Raw genomic sequence first — 27380 nt, forward strand, 5'->3', positions numbered from 1 at the left:
CATATTTATTTTTTTTATATTAAAAAAATTAAAAATTTAAAAATAAAAAAATAAAAGAATGTCTGACAAGAATCCCCCCCCCCCCCCCCAAATCAAGCTTGCTTATAATGCGGGGAAAACACTTCTGAGAGCATTTGATGCCACTGCTAGTTATTAAAGAGTTCTATTGTTCTAGTCTTAAGATATTTTTGTGCTGCGTGTTATTTTCATATTTTCACGGTTTTGTTTCTATTTCTTATGTAATAAGTTTTATGATATGGCATAACTCTAAAACAGTAAGTGTTCATGTAGTTTTCCTTCCTATAGCAAGATAAGGGTATAGGCAAACACTAAATAGAGAATAACATCTCACGACATATTTACCTCAACATGCCAAGCTTTTCCCAAAGCATGAACAACTCTTTCTTCTATTGGACGTCTGAAAATTCATAATAGGCCATAACTTTATTTGATATACAGTGTAGAGAAGTGTTAAATTTTTAACTTTTTTGCACTGGAAATATAAGTAGATAAATATAACATATATAAACCTAGCTAAATATTGGACAAATATTGTGAACAGGGTTAATTATTATCACATATAAAATCTAGATTACAGATACATTTTGTAATTTGACACATATATCAAATGTTTATCTTGAAAAATCATTATATAAAGTACTTTGCCAAGTAGATATCTAAAAGGACATGTGAAAAGTATGATTGACCTTTCATGTTTCTAAATGGGACTTATATGTTGTTTCTCGTTTATCAGAACAATAAAAGAACTAAATTCATATGCACTTTGTGATAAAGTGCAAACAAACAAAAATCAATATATCTCATGCAAGTAATTTTGAACTTTTTTAAAGCACTATCAAGTGAATTCTTTTAACCTGCCTTTTTTTTTTCTGGTATGGAGCTTATGCAACAAATTCAATTTTTTCAATTATATAAAGTGCAGCCACTTCTGATGAACACTATTTACTTATTGTCTATTCGGAAGTCTGAATTAATATGATATGTGTCCAATGTAGCACTATAAAAGTATACATACCTACAAGCACCACAGATAGGAATACCCATCTTATCATGACATCTCAAACAAAACAACTCTCCACCTTTTTCTCTACCATTGGCATCCAACTCATTTCTGCAATGAGTATAAAGTAAATCATATTTATTTTTTCAAAACAGTAATTTCTAGGTTGAACTGTCCTAATATTTAGAAATTTGACATGCAATGGCCTTCGTTAAAATGATGTGAATTTATTGCTAAAGATAATTATACACAGGAAAAGGTCCATAAGAGACAACTTATACAGCCTTTTAGTGAATATTATTTTTTTTTAAATCCTTTTTCTTTAGATAACACTAGCTGCATTCCTTGACCCAAACAAATTTATCATACAAAATGAATCGAGATATACATTTAATACCTAACTGAAAATTGTGGTCAGAGCATGCTGCCAATGTTTCCAAATTAAAATTTACACAAGTGGTTATAAAACACATTTTTGGTATCATAAGTGGATGGATAGATGAATGTTTTTGTGGTTTTTTTTCCAAGCGAAAAATAAGGGACATGTCAATATGATATGAATATGAACCTGGCTTTGTATTAGACGCCAGATTTTTAATGTGCAACGGTAACAGTCAAACAGGGCTCACTATTTTGACTCTTGAGCCTACCAGTCTTGCTTTTCCTCCTGAATGCTATATGCAGCAAATACCAATTCAGTTTTTTTAGTTTTTCACTTTGACCAGATAGGGATTGAATCCACAACATCCTCGCCATTAAGGCCAGCATGTTTCCATAAGACCAACAAGGCAGTTTGATGAGTATAAAATCAGGACTGATCTGTCAGTAAAACAACTCATTCAATTTAAAATTTGAAGTCTTTTCCTGTATAAACTATTGAAATAATGAATCTAAATCTGAGGATAATGATATAATGATATTTAGAAGACTGTATTTTTTTTTTACTTTGACTCATGGATTGATCATTTTGTGTGTTTTGCAGGTACATGTATTCCTTTAATAGAAGTTTAAAAACATAATGAATGAAAGGAGTTGCTATGTATATGACAAACACTTCAAGTTCTAAAGCGGTTTTCAGGAAGAGCATATTAGTATGGTACTTCTGTTAACTAACATGATTAATGCAGTGAAAGGAGGTATTTCACCAAAAAGCATTGAGAAAATCCTAATAGCTGTGCATTTAACATGTTTAAGCAATAAATGAAAATACAAAAGGTTTTCCCTGCATCAACTTACCCACAAGAGGTACAATTAAAATGATAAGGGTGGTAAGCTTCTCCTTTAAACTTGATATGGCCATCCTCAATAATAGCACTGCAAATAAAAATACAAGGTAAATTTGTAATTAACAAATTATCTAACTTTTCTTGATGTTTATATATAAAATGACTTTTCCCAAGACAAATCAATTGCTGATCCCATTTTTTCAGTTTTCTTTAATTCCAAGCAGATCAATTTCTGTGATTTAAAAAAATTAATTTGGAGGATAAAAGTGCAATATTTTTTGGACATTGATATCAATGAATAACAGTTCATTATGTGTGATCAAATTCTAACCTACAAATTTATCCTTATCAAACAATAAATAAGATATGGCTACTGTTTTTATTGTATTTTGTACTCTTAACTATCTTAAATACATATAAAGTAACATACAACGCTGCATTTCACATGTTTCACACTTTAAAATGACAATGACCTGTTCAAAATACAATGGCAAAACAAAAATACTATAGGTGCTCACACATGTCAAACATATCATTATTCAAACATTGAGCAATATTCTGATAATTGTCATATTGAAAAGAAAAAAAAAATGTTACTAAACAAAAGATTATCGGTTAACTAAACATGTAAGCAGGAAACAGAGAGAGTAAGAAATGGAATGATTGCAATTTTGCATAACAGTAAATTTTTTCTTGATCATCTCAAAACTTCTCCCTAAAAATTTTTATTAGTATATTTGTTTAAGCTCTGTGTCATTTAACAATTTTCACAACTTATGCTTCATACAAGCAATGTAATATAGTGCAGGAAAAATGTTAATCATAAATCTAAGCCCTTAAAGGCTGAACCAATAACGTGAAAAAAATGGTTCTTTTCAAATTGACCCAGGAATGAGACTTGATTGGAAAAATAAAAAAAGTTCCACAATTTGTTTATTAGGCCTTCTTACATTTTTTATGTCAGGCATTTCTATATGCATGTTATCTGTCTGATAAACCCAAAACACTATTTTCAGTAGTAATTCTTATACATGTATTGTTAAAATTGAAAAAAAAAAAAAACAAATAAAATATGGGTAAATTGTTATCTGAAAACATGATCCCTTTCTGATTTCTTTTACATAGAAATAAACTTAGTAATTGTTGATAGAAATGTAGTCTAGGGTCAAAATATATACCCAACTCAATGCAATAGTTTACTTTACAGACCCCCAATCTAAAAGCTATTAAAGTAATGTTGACAGTCCAAAGCTTATCAAACCTTATCACTATATCAACAAAACTTATGACCATGTCCCTAAAACAAACTCCCACGGTATATATTAATATCTTGTCCTTAGTACTATCAATTATCCCACATTGACATATGCATTATATGAGGTTGCTTCCCTGATAAAAAGTGACGATATCCAGGAGATGTATGTAGTCATAATTAACTAAATAAAATATCACACTTAAAAGACGCCCAATATGCAGTACACCTCCACAACAATTAACAAAAGTTTGTTATCAGTTATAAATGAACATCATCAAACAGCCAAAACAAAGAACAGACAACATTATTTTCTCTGGTATAATAGCTTAGATAACAACCATTGTACTAAACCTTCACATTCTTGCTGACAATACATGAATAGAAATTGTCTGCCAACAATAATCTGAGTATTAGCTCTGTTTGTATCACTTTTAAGCTATAGTATTCTTAAAACCAATCTATTTTTTTCATAAATTTGCGTCTATGTTGTTACAAAGATAGAGTTTTATTATTGAAAAATGTTAATCTAAGATAACAATGAAGTAAGAAATGCTGAATTGTGAGAGAGAATCAATTACCTGAAGTATTAATCTATCAAAATATTTTCTCTGTTTGATTTTTGGTATTTAATATAACCTGTATTTCACTTTCACTTCCATCTGAATTTTGAGGGCTATTTAATGTACTCCTGACACTCAATCAATCAAATTGTGTGCTTAAAATACATCTTTCACATGGTCAGTTTAGTTATTACAATATTTGCACTTCACAAGCTGAGTGGCATATTATGTTGAGTTTATATACCAAAAATGCATCAAAAGAAATAAACAATAAAATGCTCCGCAGGGCGCAGCTTGATACAACCGCAGAGGTCGAACCCTGAACAGTTGGGGCAAGTAGGGACACAACATTCAAGCTTGATACAGCTTTGCATTTGGATTGTGATTAAATATTTGACACAGCATAGGTTTCTGACACAGAATGAATGTGGTCTAAGAACTTAAAAATTTTAAATTGGACATTCACCTTTTATGGTCCAATATCCAAAATCTAAATACATGGTTAGACTCAGCATATCAAAGAACCCCAAGAATTCAATTTCTGATGAAATCAAACAAAGTTTAATTTTGGACCCTTTTGACCTCAATGTGGACAAAGTTGATAACGGGGCCCAAAAATCAAAAATATAAATACATGGTAAGATTCAGCATATCAAAGAACCCCATATATTCAATTTTTGTTGAAATCAAACAAAGTTTAATTTTGGACCCCGATTTGGACCAACTTGAAAACTGGGCCCATAATCAAAAATCTAAATACATGTTTAGATTCAGCATATCAAAGAACCCTAAGAATTCAATTTTTGTTAAAATCAAACTAAGTTTAATTTTGGACCCTTTGGACCTTAATGTAGACCAATTTGAAAGCGGAACCAAAAATTAAGAATCTAAATACACGGTTAGATTCGGCATATCAAAGAACCCCAATAATTCAATTTTTGATGAAATCAAACAAAGTTTAATTTTGGACCCTTTGGACCTCAATGTGGACCAATTTAAAAACGGGGCCCATAATCCAAAAACTAAATACACGGTTAGATTCAGCATATTAAAGAACCCCAAGAATTCAAGAATAAAACCCCATTGAAATTGGTCAAGAAATAAGCAATTTATACGAAGTATCTTCTTTTGCACAATACTGTGCAATTAAATATTTCTTGCTATTGCGCAATACTGTACAATTGACAATTTCTTGCTATTGCGCAATATTGTGCTATTGGATATTTCTTGCTATTGCGCAATACTGTGCAATTGAAGATTTCTTGCTATTGCGCAATACTGTGCAATTGAAGATTTCTTGCTATTGTGCAATACTGTGCAATTGAAAATTTCTTGCTATTGCACAATACTTATTATATAATAATTTACACATCCTGTTTGGTGTGTATCTCCTACCATATCATTATTATTTGCTTTTAAATATAAATCAGAAATAACCAACTTAAAATGGAAAATTTTAAAAGAAAAAAAAAAGGAAAAAAAGAAAAAAAAGGAAACCCCCCCCCCCCCCCAAATTTTTTGAACCCCCTTATGATTCATCACCCCTAAACTCAATCCCAGCCTTCCCTTTGTGGTATGGTACCTTGCAGTACAATTTCAGAGAGATCCATACACTTGAACACAAGTTATTGTCTGGAAACTAGAGAAATGTGTTTTTTGGCCCCTTTTTGGTCCCAAATTCCTAAACGTTTAGGGCAATTACCCCCAAACTCAAACCCAGCTTTCCCTTTGTGATATGAAACCTTGTAGTACAATTTCAGAAAGATCCATACACGTACACACAAGTTATTGTCCTGACACTAGAAAAATGCTTGTTTTTTGCCCCTTTTTGGCCCCTAATTCCTAAAATATTGAGGCAATTACCCCCATCATCAATCCCAGCCTTCCCTTTGTGGTATGGTACCTTGCAGTACAATTTCAGAGAGATCCATACACTTGAACACAAGTTATTGTCTGGAAACTAGAAAAATGCTTATTTTTGGCCCCTTTTTGGCCCCCAATTCCTAAACGTTTCAGCAATTACCCCCAAACTCAATTCCAGTTTTCCCTTTGTGATATGGAACCTTGTAGTACAATTTCAGAAAGATCCATACACTTACACACAAGTTATTGTCATGAAACTAAAAAAATGCTTCTTTATTGCCCCTTTTTTGGCCCCTAATTCCTAAAATTTTGAGGCAATTACCCCCAAAATCAATCCCAGCATTCCTTTTGTGATATGGAACCTTGTGGTACAATGTCAGAGAGATCCATACACTAACACACAAGTTATATCTGGAAGTTACAAAAATGCTTATTTTTGGCCCCTTTTTGGCCCCTAATTCCTTTACTGTTGGTACCATAACCCCCAAAATCAATCCCAACCTTCCTTTTGTGGTATTGAACCTTGTGGTAAAATTTCATAGAGATCCATTCACTTAAACTAAAGTTAGAGTGCGAAAACCAATGTGTCTTCGGACGACGCCGACGCCAACGTCATACCAATATACGACCACAAAAATTTTTTTGCGGTCGTATAAAAACGGAAGCCATTGTATCAAAGGTTGAGCTGTATCATTAGTTTGGCAACTTTAATGACAACCAATCTGAATTGTTGCAACACTGCTCTTGAAATAATGTTCCAAGGGATACATTCATTTAAATCAATAATCCAGCCAATGATTGAGTTAAGACATATTTTATTTAATATTCAAATTGGATAACAAGGCACACTGAAGTTTATATTTTAGCATGTGTAGGTAGTTTACACTGTAACACTTCTTGAGAAAGATATGTGTAATTAACACTGAACAATAACTGTATTCTTTTTAACACAAAATTTATCTAATAATTCCATAAATTAAAATCATTCAAAGTAATGTATTATTGCCAGTAAATTTGTGAAATAACAAGTTGTTGACTGATTAATTCTTTTACCAAGTTTCTAAAGCTTGACATCCAGAAAGTCACATCAAACATTCAGTCTACATTCTTTTACATCTGCTTACCAAATTGGTTGATATAACAATAAACACATTTACTTCTTTTTTATTTCTGATTTTGCCCAATCAGGACCATAATTTGCAAATCTATAGAGTCCCTATAATAGGCATATATATCTAAAGGTTTCATAACAAGCCAAAATTGGATATCCCTCAAGTTATTTAATTTAATTTCAATATAATAATTTATTATTATTATTGAATTCACATAACGACTGCTGATATCATGCAAAAGCCAATTCTCACTAGTTGTTAAATTTATTTCTCATATGGTAGGAACAAAATTTTTATACATATTTTCGATTTCACAGCTGCTCTTAAGCTTATGGTATTGAGAACATATGTCTTTTTGTATGCTTCAAAATGGAAACAAAGGAGGAGGCCCGGTAAGACCCCTTTTTGGCCCCAAATATAGCGATTTTACAAAGTTGTTAAAAATGTAAACTTTTAGTTATTTATTGGAAAGAAGAATACTTTTGTTACATTAATATTGGCTGTTTTAGACAATACAATGGACATGCATCAGATACTAGCATCATTATTTCATGCAAAAATACTGAAATCTTCACAATTTTAGCATTTATGCTAATTTTAAGACGGTTTTTGTTTAAAATGGAAGTGGCCACACTTGTGTTCAGTCTAAATATTGAAATATATGTTGTATTTAATGATAATACATAACATATGTAAATGTTGAGACTGAACACGAATGCGGCCACATCCATTTTTAGACAAAAGCCATCTGAAAAGTGACGTTTTATGGCATATTTGATAGATTTTTCATATTTAAGCTTGAATTTGAGCGTCTTTAATGACCAAATCAGTTCAAATCTTTAACATAAACTAACTGAATCGACTGAAGTAGACACTTAAGTGTTTAAAAAATGTCAAAAATCTTTCATCAGATGTACTTCGAATTTTGGGCCGAAATTAGCCGTTTACGGACCTCATCCTTTGACAAAAAGAATATTTTCAGGTGAAACATGAGTGTTTTGTATATTATTGAAGAAATCACAAATCCCTGTTACCCAGGGTCCATTGTGACCTTTGAAAGTCATCATTGACCTAACAAATAGCCAATGGAAATGTCACAAATTTTGCAACGCATTGCAGAATAGGCCCACCAATTAACAGTTTTTGTTTCACTTATTCATAATACATTCAATTCAGTGTGATAGAATAAACATACAGGAAATATATAACGGGCCACATCCATAAGAGAACAAGTTATTATGAAATATCTTTACACTCAAACAGCAAAAATATCAATCAAGAGGTGATTAATATTCATTGTATCCAATAATTAAACCATTTATATATGTTTGTGGAGACTATAATAATTACTGCACTGTTTTAGAAATATAACAACATTTTCCTTTAATGTATTGTTTTTGATGTTGCTAGATCACTGACTTTAAATACAATTAATGAACTCAAACATTAAATAAAGGTCATCTTGACCTAATTTTGGTCATGATCATAACATCATCCCTGCTTACTATTTCTGAGATATGGGTACAAATGCAAATGGTTACAAAGCTTCAATAGAACCCTTATCATCCTGTAGACCTGATAAATAATTCCACTGTATTATTTTGTAAGACAAAATATGTTCTTTAATGAGAGCTAAAATGATCACTTCAATACTTACTGACATTTGTGACAAACATATTTTCCCATTCCTTTGGCCCTTTCCTTGTTATTGCATTCTTTACACAAGGCCCTATTTAAAAAAACAGTCATATATAATACATGTATTATCAAAATCCACACTTATAAACATGATAAATGAGACTATAAATTCTTACAAAAAATACATTACATAGCTGAAATTTCCATAAAATATTTTTTCTCTCATGATAGACAATTATCAAACTGAACTTCATCTGTATTCATAGTTATTTGTTGTTATTTAAAAATTTCGCTTACTTTTACAATAATATATAAATTTATTAATATTTATGTCAATATTTTCAGATCTGGAAATCTTTTCTACAGCTAATGTCTAATAGTCAGTTCAGTAATTCTGAAGTCAATGGGAGATAACTCTAAATAAATTTAAGATGGAACTTAACAAAACAAATCCAATATATTTTATTTTGCTACCATTTAATACATATAGGTGGTTGAATTTTCCTTAAAAGTTTTGTAAGAATTATAAATTAAATGATTTTTTTTTTATTTTATGGGTGATCTGGGTCTTAAAAATAGCCAACTCCTATGCCCCCTATTAATTCAGCTTAGTAAAGTTCAAAGTAAAACAAATAAAAATAAATAATTGACAACTGCTTCGAAATGAAAAAAAAAAAAAAAATCAATCTAAATATATTTTATGGGATGCACTGTTTTTTAATGTTGACAAAAACTATGAAATTTTCCCTGTATGATTTCCAAAATGTAATCATTAACATGCAAGTATGTGTTCAAACACTTCCAAGCTTTCCTATATCAGAAAAGTTTGTGTATAGAATTAAGGAATACCTGGACTTCTCACCTTTCACCTTCCAATATTAGGTCCGAGTACACAGTTATTTCGTAGTGCATTTCTTTTAGACAATAAATGAAAATTAAAAAAATCCCACCTGCGCTTTCTCAATAATATTTTTACAGTGTGTTGTACTACTTTTGGGACAAATTTTATCAAAATTAAAGAAAACTTCATCGGCTCTAACTCAAAATATGGACAATTTCATGCTAAGGGGGTCTTCAAATCTTTTGACAGCCTCCGAAGTGCTAATTTTTAACATTTTTCAGCTGGACCAAATCACTACTTTACTTTAAAATTCATGACCCAAATTTTTTTATAGTGTCATTTCACCCCCCTTCTTACTATTTGAGTCATAAAACATGGAGAAATAAATTCGGAAGGGGTATAAAAAAAATCGACAAGTAACACACTGTCCACACTAGGGACTATATTTGTGGACAACGAAAATCAAAGGACGATAACTGTGTACCCGGACCTAATAGGGTAGAAAAAGTTGACCAATCTTAATGAAACTTGGTATGACCAAAGCTTATTAAATTATAAGACTGCTTACAAAGTTTCATGGCAATAGAATATATATTATAGACAACATGACTAATTTTATATTCAACTTTGAGTGTTAAATTTAGACGTTAAAATTGAAAATTTTCAACTATCAACATTTGGGGCTTAAAAAATTAAAATATTGCAAAAAAATACTTTTGAAATGCCTTAATATATAATACATTATGTATTAAAAGCAATAGAGTACTCATTTGATTTATCAGACTTATTATAATTATTAAAAAGTCAAATTTATATGAGCCTGTGGCTAAAAATGGAGGTTTTCCAATGAAGGGGGGCCTTACATGAAGATGTAATATTTTCCAGCAATTTTAAATTTGTAAAGCTTTTTGGTTATAAATAATCCTTACATATGTATTTAATGTACTTTAAATGGAAAGAAAACTTACAAATAACATATCACATTAGTTTAAAAGGGTCTTAGGCCAAGTAAGACTGAAAATAATTTAGGGTCAATTTAGGCCGTATCACATATTTACATTTAAAAATGCATATTGAAGCTATATGAAATAAAATTTTGTGTCTTTTCTATCATTTCTATACTCAGGTGACATGATACAATAAATCTGAGCACAAAAAGACTCTTGCATTCAACTTTTTTTGCAGACAGTATGGTCTGATACAAAGATTTTTCACTTTTTAGTGAAAAACATGCATGCAATTTTAGTCTCAACAGGCTTATATTTGAACCACTTGCTATCCTACAGAAGAAAAGAAAGATATTATGTGACATAAAACAGGCACAAAAGACATTGTTAAGTGCTTTTTATACAAATTTAGTGAGGTCTTTATAATGGACTTCAACTTTTATGTTCCAAGCTCCTCACATTTAACTTGATCCAAACAGGGCGTTAGACGAGGACCATATATACAACACATTTTGCACATATTGTCTGAGATAATCTTCTTTTCTGTAGATTCAGAGTTCACAAATGAGTAATACAACTGGATTGAAGCATAGAAACACAAATATTGACACATAAAAACCTGTCAGATAGAAAGTCAGAATGCCACTTATGCATCAAAATTGAAAAAGCTATGAAATGCTTATTTTGACCATAAAATGCCAAAATTGGTCATTTTTGCAGAAATTCTATCAAATAAAAGTTTAAATCCTTTAGTTTTATGCTATTTGATAAATTGACACCATCAAATCATTCAGGGAAGTTGCCAAATTACAGATTCTATATTTCCAGATTTCACCTCTTAGGTCCGAGTACACAGTTATTTCGTAGTGCATTTCTTTTAGACAATAAATGAAAATTAAAAAAATCCCACCTGCGCTTTCTCAATAATATTTTTACAGTGTGTTGTACTACTTTTGGGACAAATTTTATCAAAATTAAAGAAAACTTCATCGGCTCTAACTCAAAATATGGACAATTTCATGCTAAGGGGGTCTTCAAATCTTTTGACAGCCTCCGAAGTGCTAATTTTTAACATTTTTCAGCTGGACCAAATCACTACTTTACTTTAAAATTCATGACCCAAATTTTTTTTCAGTGTCATTTCACCCCCCTTCTTACTATTTGAGTCATAAAACATGGAGAAATAAATTCGGAAGGGGTATAAAAAAAATCGACAAGTAACACACTGTCCACACTAGGGACTATATTTGTGGACAACGAAAATCAAAGGACGATAACTGTGTACCCGGACCATATGAAAGGAGGTTTCTGCAAGGTATACAGTAAAATCAACATTTTTTTTTGTTTACAGACAAATTATTGTGGAAAATGTAAATTTTCTTATAATTTTCCTTCCTGTAATTTGGATTTTTCTTGGTAATGTTTGTTGATAGAGAGATCTATGCAAGACCTGTGTCCAAAACTCACACAGATTTTATTTCAATAATTTTTAATTCTAAAATGTATATTCTAGCAAAAGTCTCAAACCTTCCAGCATTTTTGACAAATCCACAATCAGCCAGAGGTGCTGTACACAATTCACATCTAAAACAATCTGGATGCCAGTTACTATTCATAGCTTTAATCACTCTACCAATGATAAATTCTCCTGAAATTAAAAAGGTTATATAAAATTTAACAACATAATCATGGTATTCATCAATGAATAATAACATTTTCAAACTTTTTATTTTAACTTTTGATGAGAAATTTGGAGCAAGTGCACTCCAGAACTTGCATAAATATAGGGTTATAGCACAATAAAATGCTCCGCTGGGCGCAGCTTGATACGACCGCAGAGGTCGAACCCTGAACAGTTGGGGCAAGTATGGACACAACATTCAAGCTTGATACAGCACTGAATTTGGATTGTGATTAAATATTTGACACAGCATAGGTTTCTGACACAGAATGAATGTGGTCTAAGAATTTAAAATTTTTTAATTTACCTTTTCAAACCATATCATTATTATTTGCTTTTATATATAAATCAGAAATAACCAATTTAAAATGGAAAATTTTAAAGAAAAAAAAAGGAAAAAAAAATCCCTCCCCCAAATTTTTTGAACCCCCTTATGATTCATCACCCCCAAACTCAATCCCAGCCTTCCCTTTGTGGTATGGTATCTTGCAGTACAATTTCAGAGATCCATACACTTGAACACAAGTTATTGTCTGGAAACTAGAAAAATGCTTGTTTTTAGGCCCCTTTTTGGCCCCAAATTCCTAAACATTAAGGGCAATTACCCCCAAACTCAAACCCAGCTTTCCCTTTGTGATATGGAACCTTGTAGTACAATTTCAGAAAGATCCATACACTTACACACAAGTTATTGTCCTGAAACTAGAAAAATGCTTGTTTTTTACCCCTTTGTGGCCCCTAATTCCTAAAATTTTGAGGCAATTACCCCCAAAATCAATCCCAGCCTTTCCTTTGTGGTATGGAACCTTGCAGATCAATTTCAGAGAGATCCATACACTTGAACACAAGTTTTTGTCTGGAAACTAGAAAAATGCTTATTTTTGGCCCCTTATTCCTAAACGTTTTGGGCAATTACCCCCAAACTCAATTCAAGCTTTCCCTTTGTGATATGGAACCTTGTAGTACGATTTCAGAAAGATCCATACACTTGAACACAAGTTATTGTCTGGAAACTAGAATAAACTGCTTCGCTGAGCGCAGCTAGATACGCCCGCAGAGGTCCGACCCTGAACAGTTGGGGCAGAAATGGACACAATATTCAAGCTTGATTCAGGTCTGAATTTGGATTGTAATTAAATATTTGACATATTATAGGTTTCTGAATAAATGTATTCAAAGAACTTAAATTGGTTATATGAATTGAATTTATATTCAATTAAAAATTTCTTGCTGTTGTGCAACACTTAGTAAATCTGTTGTCAAGACTATAAACAAATAAAGTTCAATTAATTCTCAATGCCATATTAGAAATTTATGAAAATAAAAAGGGAGCTTACATCAATAGATATAAACAATTCACCAAAGTTTCATAAGAATTGGTGACAGCATTTTTGAGTTATTGTCTGAAAACTGGAAAATCACCCTTTTTTTAATGAATAAAACCCCATAACTCAGAAATGTTAAATGTAAAATTTATAAAATTCTAAAGAGAGTTTACATCAATACATACAAACAATTCACCAAAGTTTCATAAGAATTGCTGAAAGCATTTTTGAGTTTTTGTCCGAAAACTGAAAAATCCCCCCTTTTTTTATGGATAAAACCCTGTAACTCGGAAATGTAAAATCTAAAATTTATAAAAATCAAAAGAGAGCTCATGTTAATAGATATTAACAATTCACCACAATTTCTTGCAAGTTGGTGAAAGCATTCTTGACTTATTGTCCGAAAACTGGAAAATCCCCCTTTTTTTAATGAATAAAACCCCATAACTCGGAAACGTAAAATCTAAATTTTATAAAAAACGAAAGGGAGCTCACGTCAATAGATATAAACAATTCACCAAAGTTTTATGCAAATTGGTTAAAGCATTCTTGAGTTAATGTCCGACATGTTGACGACGGACAGACGGACGGACAGACGGACGGACGGACAGAGGTATACCATAATACGTCCCGTAAACGGGTGTATAAAAATGCTTGTTTTTTGCCCCTTTTTTGGCCCCTAATTCCTAAAATTTTGAAGAAATTACCCCCAAAACCAATCCCAGCATTCTCTTCGTGATATGGAACCTTGTGGTACAATGTCAGAGAGATCCATACGCTAACACACAAGTAATGTCTGGAAGTTACAAAAATGCTTATTTTTGGCCCCTTTTGGGCCCCTAATTCCTTAACTGTTGTTACCATAACCCCCAAAATCAATCCCAACCTTCCTTTTGTGGTATTGAACCTTATGGTAAAATTTCATAGAGATCCATTCACTTAAACTAAAGTTAGAGTGCGAAAACCAATGTGTCTTCGGACGACGCCAACGTCATACCAATATACGACCACAAAATTATTTTTTCGGTCGTATAAAAATTGGTAACTATTGCCCTTAGTAGAAATATAATATAACATGAATTTGTTGGTGCAAATAATATTCTACAAGTGATAATATATGTATGTATAAACACCTTCAATTTTACGACAAAACTTACAACACAATGAGAACATTTACCCTAATGTTAACATAACCATTTTGAGGTGATATTTCATGATGAAATTTTATCTTTATACAGGGTGTAACACTGCAATAATTGTTTTGTTGTAAAAGTGAATTTTAGTATGTCATTGGAAGTGTGGAAACAAGGGTCTGGAAACGGTCATATTTGTCTGTAATGACCTAAACTGAAAGCTATATGTCCTAAAAAGCAGATTATGTGTTGTGGAGCCATAAAAATCAGTAAAATTAAGAAAATGTCTGGGGAAATGGCCAAGGCTTTGGCTATAGTCAATCAGTCTGAGGTTGATAGGCATGAACAAACATTGCAAAATTGTCCTCTAGATGTCTTTTGGTTGCTTTGGGTTTCTGTCTCACTGATGTTAACACCTTACCTCTTTTTATTTAAACACATAAACAAATATCACAAACATCATTTATATTGTGATACTAAATTAAAACAGTTTCAAGAATCATATAAGTGAAACACATTGTACTTCTAATGGGAAATTCAGTTTTACTTGCCCAGGGACAAGTGCTCACAACAAATATTTCCACACCCCTGGACATGAATGATTAATTTACTTTTCTGGTCAAATATTCATAGGAGCAAAATTGGTGAAAGTTCACTTAAGTTAAAAAAAACTGATGTCTTATAAGACATGTTTACAGATAGATGGATCATTGCAACAGCTTAAATGAGTAAAGAGATATTTTCTGGAAAATTACATATATATGTATATATTTTTGCTTTAGGAATAATGCTTACTGCACTTTCCACAGCAAGGAGCAAACAGCATATGAAAGTCATGTTCACAGTACTTTCTTCCATCGAACTGAAATAAAAATGTAAACAATTACATACATGTATGTCTTTTTGCTTATATTAACTTCTATAAAAGCTATTCAATGGAAAGAATGTATTGGAGGTTGGAAATTACACGAAATTTTTTTTTGAGTAATCGAGGTGGAAGCAAATATATAATCCTTTACAAATAAAAATTATGGCTGGTGGGGTTCATAAATAAGTGTTGTCCAACCATAATCCCTATACATTTTTATCCTGAAATAGCCGTAAGTGATTTTTTCTTTGTGTGCTGGTTTGTACTTATGTATTATTACTAGATCAGGCTACTTTTTGTTCTTATGGTATACAACCACTAATTCATAGCCCCATTGCTTTCTATGTTAAATTCTGCAATTTCAAGCATTACTGGCTACTTTATCTTAAGTTCAAATAAAGTGGCAGTTATTTCATGTCAAACTTGTACCTTATCCTGACTTGTGCTGAAAAAATCAACATACCTTTAATTGCATATTAGAGCGTTCTGGTTCCCGGAAGTTTGATAGTACAAAAACAGGAACTTCTGACCTGGACAACAGGCCAAATGAGCCCTCCTATTAAAATTTCTTATACTTCTTTATTATTCAAATAAAACTTTCAACAAGGGTTCTACAGTAATTCCAAGTCCCCAAGCTTTCATTTGATACTAAAACAACCCAAATATTCCAACTATTGACAAAGATACAGCTATGCGTAGGAACTATTTTGTTTAAAATATGTACTACTTTCTTGTATGTTCTTTCCGACCGGGCCTGAATTAGTGGTTCTATACCTATAACAGCACCAAACTTGTTATATTGACTTCTGCTTGACACAATTTCCTTCTATGATCTATTTCTAGCATAGAAAAACACATAAAGCTTTTGTCAAAACACTATATCACCTAATTCAAGCTCAAATTGAACTGGTAGTAACATATGCGTTAAACAAAAAACTACATGTGGATACTTATAGTGACAGATATGACACTTTTTCAATTTTTACCAGGTCTGATTTGTTAATATCTACTCAATTAACAGTGTTCTTACCTATATGTCTTATTTTTATCAGAGATTCTTCCTTGAATATAAATACAGTGGTCCAAACATAAAATATAATTGAGAATTTTGTCCCCCCCCTTTTTCTACATGTTGGAAAAGGAGAGCGATTTGGTAAAAAAACATACTTTTATGTATAAACATGGATCAACAATAGCAATTTATGTATATCCAAGCTAGACAACTTGCTAAAATGGTTATAAAATGCATTTCAAGTGAGATTTTGGAATTCCTATATAAGTATACACTAGTTTTCCTTGAAATAAATAATTCACTAAGAAACACAATAAAACATGAACACTCACTAGATAATTTGACCAAAAACAATATTTATACTATAAACTAGTCATAATATACAAGTTTTATTGGTTTCAGTTTTAGATAATCCACAAATTAAAATTTCAGGCAAAATCTTAACTGTGTGCATGCTAAATGACCAAAAAAGGCTAAAATACCTTATTGTAGCAATTTGAGGGCTGTAATTTGACACTAACATAATTGTTACATACACAAATTAATGTAACATGATTTCTGACAACAAATGTGACCAATTTTCACTGTAAAGGGTATGATTTCTAAAAATAAAATTTCACATGCCTGTCGGTAATAGGTATACAACCACTAATTCATAGCCCCATTGCTTTCTATGTTAAATTCTGCAATTTCAAGCATTACTGGCTACTTTATCTTAAGTTCAAATAAAGTGGCAGTTATTTCATGTCAAACTTGTACCTTATCCTGACTTGTGCTGAAAAAATCAACATACCTTTAATTGCATATTAGAGCGTTCTGGTTCCCGGAAGTTTGATAGTACAAAAACAGGAACTTCTGACCTGGACAACAGGCCAAATGAGCCCTCCTATTAAAATTTCTTATACTTCTTTATTATTCAAATAAAACTTTCAACAAGGGTTCTACAGTAATTCCAAGTCCCCAAGCTTTCATTTGATACTAAAACAACCCAAATATTCCAACTATTGACAAAGATACAGCTATGCGTAGGAACTATTTTGTTTAAAATATGTACTACTTTCTTGTATGTTCTTTCCGACCGGGCCTGAATTAGTGGTTCTATACCTATAACAGCACCAAACTTGTTATATTGACTTCTGCTTGACACAATTTCCTTCTATGATCTATTTCTAGCATAGAAAAACACATAAAGCTTTTGTCAAAACACTATATCACCTAATTCAAGCTCAAATTGAACTGGTAGTAACATATGCGTTAAACAAAAAACTACATGTGGATACTTATAGTGACAGATATGACACTTTTTCAATTTTTACCAGTTCTGATTTGTTAATATCTACTCAATTAACAGTGTTCTTACCTATATGTCTTATTTTTATCAGAGATTCTTCCTTGAATATAAATACAGTGGTCCAAACATAAAATATAATTGAGAATTTTGTCCCCCCCTTTTTCTACATGTTGGAAAAGGAGAGCGATTTGGTAAAAAAACATACTTTTATGTATAAACATGGATCAACAATAGCAATTTATGTATATCCAAGCTAGACAACTTGCTAAAATGGTTATAAAATGCATTTCAAGTGAGATTTTGGAATTCCTATATAAGTATACACTAGTTTTCCTTGAAATAAATAATTCACTAAGAAACACAATAAAACATGAACACTCACTAGATAATTTGACCAAAAACAATATTTATACTATAAACTAGTCATAATATACAAGTTTTATTGGTTTCAGTTTTAGATAATCCACAAATTAAAATTTCAGGCAAAATCTTAACTGTGTGCATGCTAAATGACCAAAAAAGGCTAAAATACCTTATTGTAGCAATTTGAGGGCTGTAATTTGACACTAACATAATTGTTACATACACAAATTAATGTAACATGATTTCTGACAACAAATGTGACCAATTTTCACTGTAAAGGGTATGATTTCTAAAAATAAAATTTCACATGCCTGTCGGTAATAGGTATACAACCACTAATTCATAGCCCCATTGCTTTCTATGTTAAATTCTGCAATTTCAAGCATTACTGGCTACTTTATCTTAAGTTCAAATAAAGTGGCAGTTATTTCATGTCAAACTTGTACCTTATCCTGACTTGTGCTGAAAAAATCAACATACCTTTAATTGCATATTAGAGCGTTCTGGTTCCCGGAAGTTTGATAGTACAAAAACAGGAACTTCTGACCTGGACAACAGGCCAAATGAGCCCTCCTATTAAAATTTCTTATACTTCTTTATTATTCAAATAAAACTTTCAACAAGGGTTCTACAGTAATTCCAAGTCCCCAAGCTTTCATTTGATACTAAAACAACCCAAATATTCCAACTATTGACAAAGATACAGCTATGCGTAGGAACTATTTTGTTTAAAATATGTACTACTTTCTTGTATGTTCTTTCCGACCGGGCCTGAATTAGTGGTTCTATACCTTATACATTTATATTATAGGTAACATATTTACATCAATCTATGAAGTGCCTATTGTTAAAGGCAGTAAAATGATGTGTAGTTATTTACATCCTTGTCCATTTATCCAAAGTCAGGAACCTCATCTTAATGTCTTTTAGTTCAAAGTCATGCGGAGAATTTGGTGAAGTTGGTGCTGATGGCAGCTTTTTCATAGTTCCTGTTAACTTAACTCAGAACTTATTTCTTAGTAAAGAGGCAATATAGAGCTTGACTTATTGTATAGACAGTCTGCACCAAAATCTTATCCAACTATTAGCAGGAAGACCAATTTTCTGACATTTTTCTTATGAAACTAAACAAAGTTTTGCAAATACTAACTAGTCAAAATAAAATATTACTAGTCTGGGGCATCGGATTAGTGGCTAACAGTGCATTCTGTATAGACAAGATATCTGTCTATTGTTAAATTAATAGATATATATCCCACAACTCCTTTTAATCTCATGCTTTAGGAGAACTACATAAAATTGTTTATGTTCACTATTTACTGACTTTATGCAGAGTACAAATGCCTATATATATATATAAAAAAGAAGATGTGGTATGATTGCCAATGAGACAACTCTCCACAAGAGACCAAATGACACAGTAATTAACAACTATAGGTCAGTGTACGGCCTTCAACAAAGAGTAAAGCATGTACCGCACAGTCAGCTATAAAAGGCCCGAAATGACAATGTAAAACAATTCAAACGAGAAAACTAACGGCCTAATTTATGTACAAAAAATGAACGAAAAACAAATATGTAACACATAAACAAACGACAACCACTGAATTACAGGCTCCTGACTTGGGACAGGCACATACATACAGAATGTGGCGGGGTTAAACATGTTAGCGGGATCCCAACAGTCTGTTTTTGTTTTTTTAATTTGCATGTTTGTATTGTTCTATGTAAAAATACTTAAGTATGTGTTAGTTCATTATTTTTTTTAGTCTTATGTTATTCCTTTTTCAGAAATAACAATCACACTTAAAAGAAGAATGTGTCTGAGGACAGGAATGCCCCTGCTCAAGCTTTGCAATTTTCCAATTTAAAAAGGGGCATAACTCTAAACGGTAAACGACTCACTGCCCAAATTCGAACTCTGTCTGCAAGTTTTTGGTTTTTAGCATTGTGAATGAGTTTCATAAAATTTTGGTGAGAAAAACTTGTTAGAGGGTGGAAACGGAAAATTGCAAGGAAAATTTTGCAATTTTCCAAGTTATAAAGGGCACAACTCTAGAACAGTTTATGAAATACTGCCCAAATTCAAACTCTAGTCTGCAAGTTTTGGTTCTTAGCATTGTGTATGAGTTTCATAAAATTTGGGTGAGAAAAACTTTATTTAATAAAGAGTGCAGAAACAAAAAAATTTGCAATTTTCCAAGTTATAAAGGGCATAACTCTAGAACGGTAAGTGACTCACAGTCCAAATTCAAACTCTGTCTTCAAGTTATGGTTCTCAGCATTGTGTATGAATTTCATAAATTTGGATCAGGTAAACTTCAGTTAGTGATAGTGTGTGGAAACGAAAATGGGACCGACTGAAGGACAGAAAGAGAGATGGTCAAGGGTAACACTTAATGCACCATAGAAAATATGTTATAGTAGTGGTACAGCGAATACATGTTACAACAATTTAATTTTTAATCTTCACAGGTGAAGTATTTATTATGGAAGGACAAATAGCTTATATGCAAAGCATTAAACTTTATTGCTTTCTTGAATTTTTTTTGTGTAGCATAAAATCTATACTATCAATCTATTGTTATGACTTTCTCTTTTGTATCTTGATAGCTACTGCAAAATAAATGTAAAATTCTTACTATTTGGTCAACTTTTTAAAAATCTTAATATATCTTAAATTCAATAAACTGTGATGAAAAGGAAAGACAAACAGTGGATAATATAGAAGTACCTCATAAAAAACTCCATCTTGAAAAGGCTGGAAGCACTGAGCACATCTGTTAAAAAAAAGAGAAGAAAATTATACATTATTGGATACTTTACAGTTTTCATATATATATATATATATAAAAGGGAATCTTGAAATTCAATCTAAAAAGATCACTTGATCATTTTGAAAATTGATGTTTGTTTACATGATGTTTCTTTATATATATCCCCCCCCTCCCCCAAACATGTAGCAAGTGAAAAACTACTTATAACATTTTTATACACAGCTTTCTATTAATTAAACTCTGCTCTCTGATCAAATATGTGTGTGTGTGTTCATTGTAATTATTACTTCAGCCTTCATTGTCTTATGTAATTATCTGTTAAAAAATGCCACAGAGCAAGTTCTCCATGTGTTTGACATGGACCATATATTCCTTCCAGACTGCAGCTAATTAACTTATGAAGTGAATTATATATTACATACATACATTGTATTTATTAAAATTTTCTCCAGTCAACGCAGTTTGATCTTTTGATACACAATAAGACATGAATAATATATGTCTCCTAGACTGTAGCCAATCAATTAATGAAAAGCATTAAACTTTCTACTTTTTAATCGATTTTAACATGTATATTAACAGTGATGTGTATCTGTAGCCTTAAAGTCTATCATCTCTATAAAAGCCTGCTTTTGTGAATTTTTCAAAAATGATTGAGGTAAATAAGACGTTTTAATATTCATCACAATATCCTGAAAAAAAACTTTGATATTCATGCTTAAAATTTAGAGACAAAATACATATGCATGCATTTAGTTTCATAGATGATAGAGCAAGTAGACCTTTATAATTAGGATGCAAGTATGAACAATATAATGTACAGGATATGGCCATAAATAATAAAACTTAATATGCAATATGACACTAGCTATAAAACAGATAATAAATAGAGTTATATTACATATTTTATACTGTAAGTACATTATCTGTTTCTGTTCCAGGTGTGTATTATAAAATATTAAATCTTCTTTCATAGGGCTGGGTTCATGCTGATTAAGCAAATTCAACATATCATTTAGAAAAAATATCTTAAAGAGATTCAACAAAATAACAGAAGCACCATGGGTGCATAAGCATGACTTCTTACATGAGGGATTTATCAGGAAACATTTTTTTTTTAGAGGTTAGACTGTAAAATTTACTGGCAATCTATGTAAAATAATGGCTGGCATTAGGGATATTTTACTTTAAGACAAATATGAATTAAACGTAGAGTTTAAAGGAACACGTTCAAGATCAAATTGGTAAAGGTTGTCTTGCAACTTTTAGGAGATTTACAATTTAGGGTTGCTGTTGTCATGGTCAGTAGGTATAATAATAATCTGTTTTTAGAAATTATGTCTCGCCTGAGTAACCCAATTACAAACTGTAACAATTGTTGATGCCGCCAGTGGTAGCAAGGGAATCCTGCCATCTTTTCAAAATCATCATGGGTATTTTGTTCACAAGGATCTAATGCAACTCTTATACATGGCATACATGTCTAATCTAATATTCTAAGGTTTTACATGAGTATAAATGAACTAAAATGTTTTTGTAAACTCTTTGAATGCCTGTTTTAGGTATTTAGATTACATAATTAAGGATTCCAGATGTCAGGTTATCACCTCTCATAGGGGAAATCCTCAAATTAGGTAAGTTTGCTGGTCAACAGCAACTATAAGTCCCCTAAAAGTTGCAATCGAAACAATTATTCAACGTGTTGTAATTCAAGAAGTGACTACCAAGTAGATCTGCAAATCACACTGTACAAATAAACATATAAAGTTTCAGTTCAATTATATCAAATTATCCCTAATTAATACAGAAAGTGAGTTATATGTAACAAAGCAGATGAAGGAACAGACAAGGTGATTGCAGTATACCATTCTTTCCATAAGCGGGGGTATTATATGGCTAGGAGAAAATCTGTAACAAATTTTTTATCTAAAGTCTTGCATGTTCTTAATAAACATTTCTTTCAAGGAAGCTAACTTTCCTTTTTGTTGGTTGAGCTATGCCTAAATAAATGAGGAATGTGTCCATGGGGCACAGATGATGCCCCTCTTGCATACAACATTATAAAGAGGACATAACTCAAGAACGGTAAAAGTGACGCTACCCAAATTCTTACTTGATCTGAGTTTTGTGGTAATAAGCATTGTGTAAAAGTTTCCTAAAATTTGGTTGATGCAAACTAAAGTTAGAGAACGGAAACCAATTTTGGGACGTACGGACGGACGTACAAGGGTAAAACTTAATGCCCCCGGCGGGGGCATAAAAATATCAGATTATACCTTAATCATGCGTTAAATTGGAATATGTCAAACAGAAAATAGAAGACCATCCTGAAAGCTATTATCAGGCAATGTATATTAGACAAAAGAAGAATGTGTCTGAGAACATAAATGTCCCTGCTCAAATTTTGCAATTTTCCAAGTTGAGAGAAAAACAGAGTTCCAATGTCCCCCGTATTGCACATATTTTATCTGTTCAAGGGCAATAACTTATAAATATCTTTGAGAAATGAAGGCTTGAGAGCAAATGCAATGCAATTCCCAATATAATTAATGTTTCCAAGGGGCATAACTCTTTTAATAATATTTGATTGGCACTGATTTTGAAAAATGTCTACATCGCTGATATAAACCTTTGATATAAATTTGATAAATGGCCAGAATTGTACACATGCATGACATGAGAGCGCTAACAATGCAATTTCCTATATAATTAATATTTCCAAGAGGCATAACTCTTTTAAAAATAAAATGCTCCGCTGGGCGCAGCTTTATACGACCTCAGAGGTTGAACCCTGAACAGTTGGGGCAAGTATGGACACAACATTCAAGCTTGATACAGCAATGAATTTGGATTGTGATTAAATATTTGACAAAGCATAGGTTTCTGACACAGAATGAATGTGGTCTAAGAACTTAAAATTTTTTAATTTACCTATTCAAACCATATCATTACTATTCGCTTTTAAATATAAATCAGAAATAACCAATTTAAAATGGAAAATTTTAAAGAAAAAAAAAGGAAAAAAAAATTCCCCCCCTAAATTTTTTGAACCCCCTTATGATTCATCACCCCCAAAATCAATCCCAACCTTCCCTTTATGGTATGGAACCTTGCAGTACAATTTCAGGGAGATTCATACACTTGAACACAAGTTATTGTCTGGAAACTAGAAAAATGCTTGTTTTTTGGCCCCAAACTCAAACCCAGCTTTCCCTTTGTGATATGGAACCTTGTAGTACAATTTCATAAAGATCCAGACACTTACACACAAGTTATTGTCCTGAAACTAGAAAAATGCTTGTTTTTTGCCCCTTTTTGGCCCCTAATTCCAAAAATTTTGAGGCAATTACCCCCCAAATCAATCCCAGCCTTTCCTTTGTGGTATGGTATCGTGCAGTACAATTTCAGAGAGATCCATACACTTGAACACAAGTTATTGTCTGGAAACTAGAAAAATGCTTATTTTTGGACCCTTTTTGGCCCCTTATTCCTAAAATGGAACCTTGTAGTACAATTTCATAAAGATCCATACACTTACACACAAGTTATTGTCATGAAACTAGAAAAATACTTGTTTTTTGCCCCTTTTTTGGCCCCTTATTCCTAAACGTTTCGGGCAATTACCCCCCAAATCAATCTCAGCATTCCCTTTGTGATATAAAACCTTGTGGTACAATGTCAAAGAGATCCATACACTAACACACAAGTTATGTCTGGAAGTTACAAAAATGCTTATTTTTGGCCCCTAATTCCTTAACTGTGGGTACCATAACCCCCAAAATCAATCCCAACCTTCCTTTTGTGGTATTGAACCGTATGGTAAAATTTCAAAGAGATCCATTCACTGAAACTTAAGTTAGATTGCGAAAACCAACGACGATACCAACGTCATACCAATATACGACCGCAAATTTTTTTTGCAGTCGTATAATAATTGATGGGCACTGACTTTTAAACTTACCCTAGACATTGCTGATATAAACCTATGATATAAGATTCATAAAAATCTGGCAAGAATTGTACATGTGAAAGCAGATAAATGCAATTTTCCATTTAACTAATATTTCCAAGGGGCATAACTCTTTCAAAAATAATTGATTGGCACTGATTTTCAAAACTTGTCCGATACATTGCTGATATAAACCTTTGTTATATGTTTTTAAAAAATCTGACAAGAATTGTACATGCGAAAGCAGTTAAATGCAGTTTTCCATATAATTAATATTTCCAAGGGGCATAACACTTTTAATAAAATGCTCCGCTGGGCGCAGCTTGATACGACCGCAGAGGTCGAACCCTGAACAGTTGGGGCAAGTATGGACACAACATTCAAGCTTGATACATCACTGAATTTGGGTTGTGATTAAATATTTGACGCAGCATAGGTTTCTGACACAGAATGAATGTGGTCTAAGAACTTAAAATTTTTTAACTTACCTATGCTTTTATATATAAATCAGAAATAACCAATTCAAAATGGAAAATTTAAAAGAAAAAAAAAGGAAAATAAAATGCTTCGCTGAGCGATGCCTGATACGACCGCAGAGGTCGACCCTGAACAGTTGGGGCAAATTTGGACACAATATTCAAGCTTGATACTGTCTGAATTTGATTGTGATCAAATTTTTGACATAATATAGGTTTATGACGCATATGACACAAAATAAATGTGGTCAAAGATCTTATAAATCCTTTGCAAATACTGTGCAATTGAAGATTTCTTATTGAAACTTTTCAAAAATTCGAAATTTAAAAAATTTTGAAAAAAAATATGAATCCCTTAAAAAAAATTGGGAAAAACTCCCCCCCCCCCCCCCCCCCAACTTTTTGAACCCCCCTTGGAGCAATAACCCCAAAACACAATCCCAGCCTTTCCTTTATAGTATGGAACCTTGTAGTACAATTTCAGAAAGATCCATACACCTACACACAAGTTATTGTCTGGAAACTAGAAAAATGCTTGTTTTTGGCCCTTAATTCCTACATGTTTGGGGCAATTAACCCCAAACTCAATCCCAGCCTTCCCTTTGTTATATGGAACCTTGTGGTACAATGTCAGAGAGATCCATACACTTACACACAAGTTATTGTCTGGAAACTAGAAAAATGCTTGTATTTTGGCCCTTAATTCCTAAACTGTTGGCCCCCATAACCCCTAAAATGAATCCCAACCTTCTACTTGTGGTATTAAACATTGAGATACAATTTCAGAGCAAATGAAATACTTATACACAAGTTATTATCCTGAAACTAGAAAAATGCTTGTTTTGGGCCCCTTTTTGGGCCCCTAATTCCTAAAAGGTTGGGACCATCATCCCCAAAATCAATCCCAACCTTCCTTTTGTGGTATTGAACCTTCTTAAAAAATTTCATAGAGATCCATTCACTTAAACTAAAGTTATTGTCCGGAAACCAATGTGTCTTCGGACGACGACATCATACCATTATACGATCCCAAAAATTTTTTTCCGGTCGTATAAAAAGGAAAAAAAAATCCCTCCCCCAAATTTTTTGAATTCATGACCCTTATGATTCATCACCCCCAAATTCAATCCCAGCATTCCCTTTGTGATATGGAACATTGTGGTACAATGTCAGAGAGATCCATACACTTGAACACAAGTTATTGTCTGGAAACTAGAAAAATGCTTGTTTTTAAGCCCCTTTCTGGCCCCAAATTCCTTAACGTTTATGGGCAATTACCCCCAAACTCAAACCCAGCTTTCCCTTTGTGATATGGAACCTTGTAGTACAATTTTATAAAGATCCATACACTTACACACAAGTTATTGTCCTGAAACTAGAAAAATGCTTGTATTTTGCCCCTTTTTGGCCCCTAATTCCTAAAATTTTGAGGCAATTACCCCCAAAATCAATCCCAACCTTCCCTTTGTGGTATGGTACCTTGCATTACAATTTCAGAGAGATCCATACACTTGAGCACAAGTTATTGTCTGGAAACTAGAAAAATGCTTATTTTTTGCCCCTTATTCCTAAACGTTTTGGGCAATTACACCCAAACTCAATTCCAGCTTTCCCTTTGTGATATGGAACCTTGTAGTACTATTTCATAAAGATCCATACACTTACACACAAGTTATTGTCATGAAACTAGAAAAATGCTTGTTTTTGCCCCTTTTTTTGGCCCCTTATTCCTAAACGTTTCGGGCAATTACCCCCCAAATCAATCTCAGCATTTCCTTTGTGATATGGAACCTTGTGGTACAATGTCAGAGAGATCCATACACTAACACACAAGTTATGTCTGGAAGTTACAAAAATGCTTATTTTTGGCCCCTAATTCCTTAAATGTTGGTACCATATAACCCCCAATATCAATCCCAACCTTCCTTTTGTGGTATTGAACCTTATGGTAAAATTTCATAGAATTCCATTCACTAAAACTAAAGTTAGAGTGCGAAAACCAATGTGTCTTCGGATGACAACGACGACGCCAACGTCATACC

The 27380-nt window shown here is 32.3% G+C and overlaps 1 protein-coding gene across 6 annotated transcripts in view; it reads right to left on the bottom strand.

Moving 5' to 3' along the window:
• Positions 1-27380, bottom strand: part of LOC127738261 (LIM and senescent cell antigen-like-containing domain protein 1) — a 60580-nt gene that overhangs the window by 9025 nt on the left and 24175 nt on the right. For all 6 annotated transcript variants that reach the window (XM_052249447.1, XM_052249448.1, XM_052249444.1 and 3 more), the window contains 7 exons: positions 20871-20916; positions 15398-15464; positions 11991-12111; positions 8695-8766; positions 2258-2335; positions 1037-1132; positions 364-418 (listed from right to left, as the gene is read on the bottom strand). In XM_052249447.1, coding sequence (XP_052105407.1) covers positions 364-418; positions 1037-1132; positions 2258-2335; positions 8695-8766; positions 11991-12111; positions 15398-15464; positions 20871-20916 — 535 coding nt within the window. The remainder of the gene's footprint in view (positions 1-363; positions 419-1036; positions 1133-2257; positions 2336-8694; positions 8767-11990; positions 12112-15397; positions 15465-20870; positions 20917-27380) is intronic.

The sequence above is a fragment of the Mytilus californianus genome, unplaced genomic scaffold, assembly GCF_021869535.1.
Source record: "Mytilus californianus isolate M0D057914Y unplaced genomic scaffold, xbMytCali1.0.p SCAF_4, whole genome shotgun sequence".
In the NCBI taxonomy this organism is placed as follows: domain Eukaryota; kingdom Metazoa; phylum Mollusca; class Bivalvia; order Mytilida; family Mytilidae; genus Mytilus; species Mytilus californianus.